At 51.7% G+C, this 10,549-nt stretch overlaps 1 protein-coding gene across 1 annotated transcript in view; it reads left to right on the top strand.

Moving 5' to 3' along the window:
* Positions 1-978: 978 nt before the first annotated feature.
* Positions 979-10,549, top strand: part of CSPG4 (chondroitin sulfate proteoglycan 4) — an 88,546-nt gene continuing 78,975 nt past the window's right edge. Inside the window, exon 1 of the mRNA XM_026068374.1 lies at positions 979-1,179. Within this exon, the coding sequence (XP_025924159.1) occupies positions 979-1,179 (201 nt within the window). The remainder of the gene's footprint in view (positions 1,180-10,549) is intronic.

The raw sequence follows: 10,549 nt of genomic DNA, 5'->3' as shown, positions 1-10,549 counted from the left end.
AGCCAAGAGCCAATCAAAACCTTTTCGAAGAGGAAAAAAACCCCGCGAACAGCATTGTAGCTGGTGCTCAAGTCAGGGGATAATTTAGGGAATGATTTATTAAGTAGAAAACAAGTAAAAGAGAGCTTGAGCTTAGGGGGAAAGACTGACAGAAGAGGAGGGTTTTAGCAATGAGGCAAGAATAGCCTAAAAATATGGCAAATGAGAAAACAGTGTCAGTGCCCATCACCAAAAGGACAAGTTAAAATCCTGGCTAGGGTAATTCAGCAGAGATCCCGGAAGCCAATGGTGCTGCAGTAATTTACAGTAACTACTGGTTTGGTTTAATTTAAATAGCTCCGCTTTATGAATACCAGGAGCGTGTGTGTGCRCGTGTGTCCTTTTGAGAAAGAGGAGAGGCAAGTTGGGAAGGTTTTATTTATATTGCAGCTTAGAAGCTGCTTAAACTGATTTGGAAGCAGGTGAATAATTAATTGCATCTTTAAGGAATCGAGCTGTTAATAATACTCCCCACAGTGGCAGTTTATAAATGTTCCTGTCAGGGTGGAACACGGAGCATCGGCGAGGGAAGGGGGCGAGGGAAGGCAGGCGGGAAAAGCCTGGAGGAAAAGCATCCCCCCTCTCCCGGCTGCAAAATGAATTAAAGTTGCAATACTTTCTGCCATCCAGCTGTTCCTGACACCTGGATGTCAAATCAATATTATAATGACAGCACCACAGAAAAAAAAAAATTCCTATTACTACACGGAAAATATTTATATTACCTCCCACTCTCCAAGGTATAGTCTGTTAATTGAGCACAAAGGGTAGGATTTGCCTGGAGCCTGCAGAACCCATTAGAGAAGCAACTGATAATGTTACGATTAAATCGAGTAAATCCGGCGCTGCGAGGAGCTGGTGCCCTGCGCGGGAGCCGCGAGGGGAGCGGACAAGGCGTTGCGGGCACGTTGAGCCCTGCAGCGCCTCGGCTGCGGGGCCATGGTGGCCGCGGGAGCCACCATCCCCGGGCCACATCCTGAGCGGTGCGGAGCTGCCATGCACCAGCTCAGCGTTTGGCCTCTCCCGCCCCAGAGCGAGCGAAGACGAAGTGAATCGGGCCCCGAGTGCCGGATTCATGGCTGGATCAGTGGCAGGACACTGAAATACAGCATTGATGAGCTTTTAACCCACTCGGCTTTTGTGAGGATCTCATCATCCAGGTTTGCACGCAGAGCTTTAATTCTGCGCATTACAGGGGTTTAAGGTCCCAGAGATGCTGAACAAAACCGGAGCTCGTTCTCCTCCACGCTGAGCCCGAGGAGCAAATTCAAAACGCAGAGGAGCGAAGTTCGTCTGGTTCCTCAGCAAGCGACCCAGTGCCTTCATACTGCTTTCACCACTTCCAATGCTGCTGCTCCCCTCAGATCATTTCGATGTCTTGGATAGTCTCCCACGGCCGTGACAGCCCAGAGCGAGCTCTGCAGGAACAGCCAGGGTTACAGGATTAAAACAAACAAAAATCTCCAAAGCCGGGATTTTTTGAAGGAATCAAAGACCTTATGCTTCAGGAGAGAATTAAGCCTCTCATAAGAAATCAAGAGGGAACATTCCAGGGAAGAAGCTGTTTCCTGCAGGAATCTTTGACCTTTTTCTAAGAAGGGAAGCTGGCTACTGGGAACCCCCCATACCCCCAAATCCTCTGTGCAAGCGAGTCCACAGCTCCAGCAACAGGGTAGGCTGGTGCAGGGTATGTCTGAGCTCTCCAGCTGCTGGGTCCATTTCTCACACCTGTAAAACACACAGCAACATCTGGAGGGGGAATACCTTCTTCTGACCCACCAGAAGCTCCACACTTTGCAGGGGCAGGCACATCTCTGGGGTCTCCATGCCCTGAGCTGCTCCTTGTCTCCATCCCCACTGCTTTCCCTGCTTCCCCTCTCCACCTCCTGCACCTGGCCAGCATTGAGCTCTCTTTGGGGTGGTTTTCTGCCTGCTTAGTCCAGCAACAGGCAGAAATGTCAGCCCTCATCTCTCCTCCAGCTTCCCCTCCAGTTCTGCTCCGTGGAGCCGCTTCCCTTCAGCCACAGTAGCCAGAAACCTTCAATCCCTTAAGCTAAGCACCRGAACTTGCATTCAGGGTAGAGGATGGCCCTCTCCCAGCCTCTCCTCCTCTCCCAGCCCACGTCAGAGGTGGAAAACCAACACCTGCATCATCCTGCCTCATTTCCTGTGATTAATCAGTTTGCCTGAGAGCAGCAGGACTCCCCTCCTCATACCCCCGCCCCAAAAGCCACGTGTGAAAGCTGACGTTAATCAGATAAATTCCTTTGCAGCAGCACCAACAATTTTTCTAAAGCACGGTCTCCCTGGAGCTACTAATAATTACTCCAGACCCAGACATTGAAGCACTACCTAAAAAAAAATGTTTTTAATTAAAAAATTATTTTTTCTGCCAGACCCACTGATGCTAACTTGGCACAGCACAGAATTAATCAGGAGGGAAATAGGAGGGATTGCTCTGTCCTGCTCAGAAATCCCTACTGGGAAAGGGACGAAGAGAAGGACGGCATTGCAGCTGAGGGACCGCTCTATGCACAGCAAAGGGGGCAAGGAGATGACAAGTGGACCTTTTCTCTTGCCTCTCCTATTTGGGGTGTTTTGCACATCTCTGGGGCTCTTCTAGGTAAGMGCCCTTGGGGGATGTAAGAGAGTTGCTCTCTCTCCATGCAGCCTCTTAAGCTATGTAATAAAGCCTATAATAAGGCTATACAATAAGCTCAGTTCTGCCAGGGGCTGAGTCTTCCTCTAGTTTTCATTGCCTTCGCCTTTCAGAGCTGGAAAAAGCTGGTTTTATGGAGGGACACAAGTCTGGAGACTTGAATGGGAGAACATGTGCCAGCGCACCCTTAGCTCCCCCAGGGTCATACCCAGCCAGGCAAGGCCCCGGCATTTCCCTGTGTGCTGCCCACGGTGACTCTGGCAGCCTCTTGCACGGGGAGCAGTAACACGGAAGCATTTCTAGACATGGGATGTACAACACAGCTCAGCCTCCAGGAGCAAGGACAAGGCTGGAACTGAATATCTGTGGCAAACCCGCCTCTGTCCTCATTCAAACCCACACACTCCAAATCAGTAGGTCCAAATGCACAAGAACTTTTTCAGCCCAAAACATCCCTCGTGGACAGGAGAAACCCCAGTGCTTGGGGTGAGGAGCACAGTCCCTTCCAGAGGCTGCCAAGAGCTCTTGGATCGATCTGCTACATATTCGCAGGAACCATGTCTCTCTCCAGCTGGCCTAAGGACTGCCTCATAAAACACCAAGGAAATGCATCCCCACAAAAGCTTCCTTAAGAGGAAGTCATGACTGCAGTCTTTAGTGCTTTGCAAAATTCACTTGCAGTCGAATCTGCAAAACCAACCTTGGACACGCAAAGCAGACATCGTTCCTGCGTAAACACAGGGCCCGAGTCACCTTAACTCTCCCCAGCAGTGGCTCTCCCCAGAGCATCGTGCCAACCTACATTAGCCAACCGCAGCAGCAGTTTAATTTTATCTTTGCTCATAAAAATTGGAATGCTTCAATCTCAGTCCTACAGTGGTTGCRCGCCTTTATAGCTGGTATTACTGTCAGGCGCTCCGCACAAATAGAGCTATTTGCATTGCTAATTACACAAATTGATAGCAGTTGCTCCCTGGGGGGGCCGATCCAGCAGGGCTGCAGGGTCCCCAGGGCCCCGGGGAACAYTGCAGGACGGGGACGGCCCGTGCAGCTGGCCCAGCCCCGCGGCTCTTCGGCTCGGGGTTGGCAGGCCTCCAAACTGAAATCTCTCAGCTCACATCAGAGAAGCAGTGCCCCAGCAGAAGACATTTATTTTACAATGGAAAAGCCAAGCTGGGGACAAGGCATTGTGTCTTGCCTCAAAAATGCAAGCACATGAAGCCGCTTAGGAAGCCATCTTCCACGGTAGGTAATTTTGCTTCTTTACACAGCAAAGACAAGGCAGAGGCTCACGTCTCAAAAGGGGCAGAGTTAAGGTGACACCTGGTTCAGTGACTGCAAACCTAGTTGCACCTTTCCCAGTAAATCCCTTTGCACTGTGGAGATTTTTGGAAAGGGCAACAAGGGGTGGGAGAGCTAATTGAATTTTGAGCTTGCAGGACAACACCAGCACATTATCTTTCTAAAAAGTGAGGGAATAGCTCCCCAAGACACCAGCCCTCTCCACCAAGTGGCTTTCGGGGGGTGTCTCAGGCCATCCCTGAGCCTGGTGCTCACAGAGCAGGGGGCTGATCTCCAGGGCTCTGAGGTCCCAGCTACCCCATGACATCCAGCAACCCTCTCTGGGTCCCCTGCCCGTGCGCCCCCAGCCCAGCAGCGGGTGCCCGTCACAGAGGAGACAGGGTGAGCAGCCACATAACACTGCTGACGGCAGTCTGGCAGCAAGGGGTGCTGAGCCAGGCCGCCCTGCAAGAGCCTGTGCCCCTGCGAGTGAGACCCTGCTGGCAGGACCCCCCCAGGCAGGACCCCTAACTGCAGGCAGGAAGGTGCAGGATGAGACCTGCAGCCCAATCCCCTCCCCTGGAGGAGCTGCACAATCCAACCAGGCTGGATTTATTATCCCTGGGCTGCGGAAGGAGGGGAGGAGAGAGGATGGAAATAAAATGCGTCGTCAGTGGAAAAAATTTCCATTATCTCAAAGGGTTTGGGATGGGGAAGAGAAAAAAGTGCAAATTCACTCAGCCCCAGTTGTAGCTTGATCAATCGCAGGGGGAGCGAGCGTGGCAGAGCTCAGAGATGCAGCTGAAACCCCTGCTCCCCCGGGCCCCATCGCTCAGCGCTATGGTAATAAAGAGGCCGGCGCTAAAAGAATGCCAAGCAGCTCCGGAGAGCGCCGTCTCCTCTCGCTGTGTTACAGCCCCGTTAGCCGCGTTCCAGGGCCTCGTCCAGCTCCGCTGGGCAGTGGTGGCCCTTCAGCTCCCCACGAGACTCACGGGCTTGAGCAGAAAGCTGGACACAAGGCCACGGCACTGTCCTCCATCCCGCTCCGAGCAGCAGCACAGTCCCCGCATCCACAAACTCGAGCAGACCCGCTGGAAGAGGACTCAGCCCAGTCCGGGAGACCGGATTGGATCTTTCCAGCTTCCTCTTGCCCTAGGCACCACCAATCCTAACCAAGCTGCCGGGGCTGGGGCAGGGCAGTATTTTAATAAAATGTTAGGAATATTTCCTGTAGGATTTTTTTTTTTCACATCAACATTTTTCCAGCTAATTCTAACATCACTTGAGGTCTCCTTCATTCGTTCCCCTCTCTCTGKCTGTCCCTCTCATCTGGGGGTCTCAGGCTCAGGTACCTACGCAGAATATAATGAATCTCTTCCCTTCCACTTACTGGCAACAAGGTCTGTAGAAGAGGGTAATGAACATTTTTATATAACAGGTTCTGTGAGTGTTTCACACAAGCCTTATAGAGAAACACAGCCTGACAGTGAGTCACTAACAAAAGATGTCTTTATCGCGGGAACATAAAAGGCAGGTTACATTGAGGCAGCATGATACGTTAGTGGCATTGGTTGAATTAATTGGATGTGGGAAAATACCTAAATATATAAGCGGGAAAGAAATAGACGTTTGTGCAGGATTGCACCCAGGAAGAGCCAAACCAATGGGAGYAGATAAAGACAAGGACACTGAGATCTGATTTCCTAGCTGGTACAATGCTATTAACACCACTGGAGTAACGCCAGCAGGGAAGAGAGTCCTGCGCAGGCCCAGGCGAAAAAGAGTGCTAAACTGCTGGAAGCATTGCGTGCGCATTCCCAAGGAGAGTGTCAGCCTGGATGATGTGGGGCCAGCGCATGGGGGACTTCAACCTGCCTCCTACGCCCACCCAGTGCCCACTGGGCAAGGGCAGAGCCCCGTTCCCAAACACCGTCTGCYGCAGCCTGGAATGCTGCTGGATCACAGGGAAGTCCTTTGCAACCCGGGACACYGAGCTGCTGCCCAGAGAGCCCCGGAGCAGCTTTCATTTGAAAAATCATCCTCCCCTGTGAGCCAAGACCCTGGCTGATGCATTTCCCTCTCCCTTCTTGGAAGCTCTTGGGCAATTTCTGTTCTCCAGGAGGGGTTTGGTGCTTGCAGAGTTTTCCCACCCTCCCACAGGTTGCAGCTCATGAGCAAGTCACTCACTGTAATGGCCTTGCTGGGCTGGGGAGTGTGGATTAAAATCTGCTCCCCACATGCATGTCCTGCCTTAACTCAAGCTACCAGTGAACTGTTTCTGGACACTTCCAGCCAGCTCTTTGCAACGAGCCAGGCATTCAGGCAGGCACGGGGGCGCAAACACCGAGTGCCAGGGAGGAGCATCCCTTCCCCCTAACAGAGACCCCCCTTTGCTTGCACTATAAAATATTGAGCCGGGGCGGAGTCCCACGGTGAAATGCCCACGGTTGCTGCAGCCAGAGGAGCAGAGACGACGCTGACTGTCAGCAGTCTGGATGCTCTGCAGAGGGCTTTGGGGAACAAAACGCCAGTGACGTGAATGATTAGCTGGAGGAAAAACAGGACAGCAATGCTACGGTCTCTGGCTGTTTCAGTGCCACTGACTGGATAGGCTGCAACTGTGCAGTTRCCTTGAGACCTCCCATGGACACCAGCTGGTGACTCACTGATATTATCCTCCTTGGGTGAGGACTCCAGAGGCAGGACTGGAGGCCGGAGTGGACAGCACACTGGAAACAACCTGGCAGCTGGACATGGTGGCGAAGGTGACAAAGCCTCTGGGACTGTGGGTTGGCATGTTTCCAAAGCCTCTTGCTAAAGGACAGCAACAATCCTTCATCAGCATCGCATGGACACCGACATCCAGCAGCACCGTCCAGCATTTCAGCAATACCTCCCTGGAGAGCACAGGAGAGAGAGGAGACCTTCTGCCTGGGGAGACTGACCTGGAAACAGGGGGACACCCAACGGACTGAACCTCAGCAGCAGATTAGCAGGAAAAAGGAAATACCCCCGGCTCTCATGGAAAACAGGGAGAGCAGCAAGACCCTGAGCATAGCCCAAACTGAGCTGCAGGAATGCAGGAGCGGGTGCTCTGGCCCAGCCCAAAGACCTGTCTCCCCCCATGTCCTGGCTCCGACAGCTGCCACCCATRGGTGCCCAGAACAAGGGTATGGACCAGCCAACCGTGCAGCAATGCTTCCCCCAAACACCCTGCTGACCTCCAGTGATTTGCAGCCCAGGGCCTTCCTGAGCTAGAGATATCTTTGAGTTTAGTAGGCTCAGATGGACTTTCCTCCCCCAGAAACAGGCACAGAAAGGCTTCAGAGTCCACCCTGACTGGGATGTAGACATTTAGCTCCAGCACTAAAGAGTTATGCTTTCTGCTGGAGAACGTCTCTGAAGCTCTGCTCGGGGCATGGGTGCTCCAAGGAAGACATGTAATGCAGAGGAGAGCAGCACAGGAGGGACACAAGACTGCAGCAGGGCTCAGCACACAGGCACAGAGCAGCTGTAGCTGTTGGGGTGCTGCTTTCCAGGGGACACGCTCCTCTTAGAGAAACCCAGCTTGGAGGCGATTGTCCTTCGATGCAAACCGATGGCTGTCAGACGCAATATCTCAACTCCCATCAGCGTGACAAGGCCTTCTCCCCTCACAGTCACATTCGCTTGCTTGCTCCTGAATTCTTCCTCCCTCCCAGTATCCCTCCGAGCAGCTTTGACTGGTTTCATGTGCTTTTGCAGGATTCTGCTGCATTATACAAAACATTTACAACTAACTAGAAGCACTTGGCAGGCTGGGGCATGCAGGCTCATGTCTGACCGCACATGTCAGCAGGCTCGTTGAAGGGGCGAGTCCTGCCTGTGCCTATCAGGAGTAGCAGCTAATCTCAGCCCCTTGGTCTTCTTGGAGAGCCAGCAGGGAGCATGTGCTGGAGTGCGCAGGTTGCAGGGCTGATGCCTGGTTACTTCTGACTGGGGAGAGACAGAACAGGTTTCATCCCAAACTTCAAATGCATTTTGGTTTTCATTTCTTCCAGCATGCTGTTTCGCTCGTTTCCCTCCCCTGCCACCCAAAGCAGCACCACATCTCTCCAACCTGGGGGAGCTTGTCTTCCTGATCCTYGCCAGCTGCTCAGCCATACGTGACGTGTGTGCCATTCCCCGAGGGCATTGCTTGCCGCTGGAGACCACATAGCCCACTGGAGACGCAGCTGGCAGCCAGCTGCTGGGGGAGCAGGGGACAGGCAAGGGCAGCAGGACTGGGGAGGGATATTGCTTTGTTTGTTGTTGGCTCACCAAACACGTGAGCAAACAACCTGCAGATCTACTATCCTTGATATACATGGAGGTGAGATTAAAAATGATTCGTCTCAGGTGCTTCCTTCAATAAACTTCCCCCCGTCTGGGTTTGGGGACCCTCACTTACTGTGGGGTTCCCTGCCAGGAGGAACAGCCATGCTCGAGGCCCAGCTGGCACAGCTGCCCTGAGTCACATCTCAGGGAGCRTGGAGCTTTGGGCTTGAGCTCTGTTTGGACCAGAGACCAGGAGTGAGATTTGGAGCTCCTGGATTCAGGATCTGGAGGATCAGGAYGCGAGGCAACGGGCACAAACTGAAACACAGACACTTCCATCTGAACATGAGGAAAAACTTTTCCACTGTGAGGGTGACAGAGCACTGGAACAGGTTGCCCAGAGAGGTGGTGGAGTCTCCTTCTCTGGAGATATTCAAAACGCGCCTGGATGCAATCCTGTGCAATGTGCTCTAGGTGACCCTGCTTGAGCAGGGGGGTTGGACTAGATGATCTCCAGAGGTCCCTTCCAACCTCAGCGATTCTGTGATAGGGAACCCAACAGCTGGAGCAAGGGGCTGGGCAGGAAACACCCGTGAGGGGAGCAAGCACCTGCAGGCAGAGCAGAGGGTTTAGAAACCCAGGTTCCTTAGTTCTTGCCTTTCTTTGAGGACATTTCAGTGGTTAAAACTCTACCTTCACATGCCTCACCATGTCCTCTGTGGGCCAGATCTGATATCTTCTCACTTTTCCTTAGTGCTTTGAGGCTGCCCATCCAAATCTCCTCCTGAGAAGTTGCAGCAATGCYGCAGGTTGTGGTGGAAACAGCCCCGCACATGTCTTGGGTGCCAAACCTGATGTCTGGCATACAAGCCACAGTTTTGAATAAAAATCAGGATGCAAATGATTTAAGAGGCTGGTAACGGACTAGGAAGTCTTTCACCTGGAGATCACTGGGTTGACTTCAGCCTTGATCAGCAGTGCCTGAAAGTCATGTCCTGTCACCATCTGGACTTCACAGCCCATGTGAAATGAATTGGAGATGTCAGCAAGTTTCTCGAGGACAGCTGTCCAGCTTGCAGACAGCCCAGTGCAGCACATGGTCGTGGCACCACCAGAGCAGCCAAGGGCATGGACACCGCAGCCCCAGGTGTCCCTGCCCCCTCCGAGAGCCACGCTCGACCACACAAAGGAGAGAAAAAAGGCAGCTTCAGGCTCTGGGGCTGCCAGTTTACAGCCTTCATCTATGCTAAATTCATCCTATGGATCAGGCTTTAAATGGAGGGAGAGCAAATTTGTTTTGGTGCACTTTTCTTTAAAAATGGAAAAATAATTTTAAAAAACTTTGTCTTTTCCATGATGAGGGAGGAGTGTTTCTGCTCATCTGAAAGCCTTCAAAATCAATATAATCTGCCTGTAATAATCTCACACTTAAGGAAATTATTTCAAATCACGTCTATTTGGGGAGATGGTAATTTAGATGGACTTCCTCTGGGGATTACTCTTACTGTACATATTTGGCTCAGCCCAGCATGCAGAAAGTTCGTGGAGTACAACAGCCTGCTTCACACCACACAGGAGCATGAACAAGATTGAAGGAAAAGTYTCCAAATTCATCCGAGCGTTTGAGCCTCCTGCTGGGCTCTGCTATCTCCGCAGAGCATTTCTGTTCCCAGCATATTGCCAGATGACGGCACGAGAGCAGCCAGCCCCTTCGACCCCTCTTTGAATTCAAAAGAGTCGTTCCCCATGTGAATGGAAAAGCTAAATCTCTCTGTGGAACAAGTGGGGAGAAAATGGTCATTTTGCCAAAAGTCTGAAGGCAGCTTCAATACGTGTCTAAAATAGACATTTAAGCAGTATTGTCAATACCAGAAACAGGTGCCAATTATGGGGGAAAAATAATCACTTGAGATTGTCTTAAATCCATAAGGGAAAGAGTTTGCATGTTTTTCTCTGTCTTACAGCATTTAAGCCTCTCTCCCACTCTTCTTGAGCATCTTTAAGCTTTTTTGCAGCACTCACCAAAGACAGAGGCTTGTGCTAAAATAAAACAAAGTCAGACAGGATTCTGCTGCATTTTCTTTCTTCCTTAGAAAYAGGGAAGCTGGGCAGAAGGGACAGCTGGCTCTTCAAACAAGATAAGACTCACAACAAGCGCTCTGCACTGGATAAAAGTCCAGTCTATATTTTTTAATGACTGATGGCATCACCACTGACTCCTCTCAGCAAAACGAGATTAATTCTCRGAGCAGAGGATCTTCCGGTAATGCACTG

Source organism: Apteryx rowi, unplaced genomic scaffold (assembly GCF_003343035.1).
Source record: "Apteryx rowi isolate R43461 unplaced genomic scaffold, aptRow1 scaffold_27, whole genome shotgun sequence".
Taxonomy (NCBI): Eukaryota; Metazoa; Chordata; class Aves; order Apterygiformes; family Apterygidae; genus Apteryx; species Apteryx rowi.
Note: the sequence above shows the minus strand (reverse complement) of the source record. Positions and strands in the feature narration are given on the sequence as shown.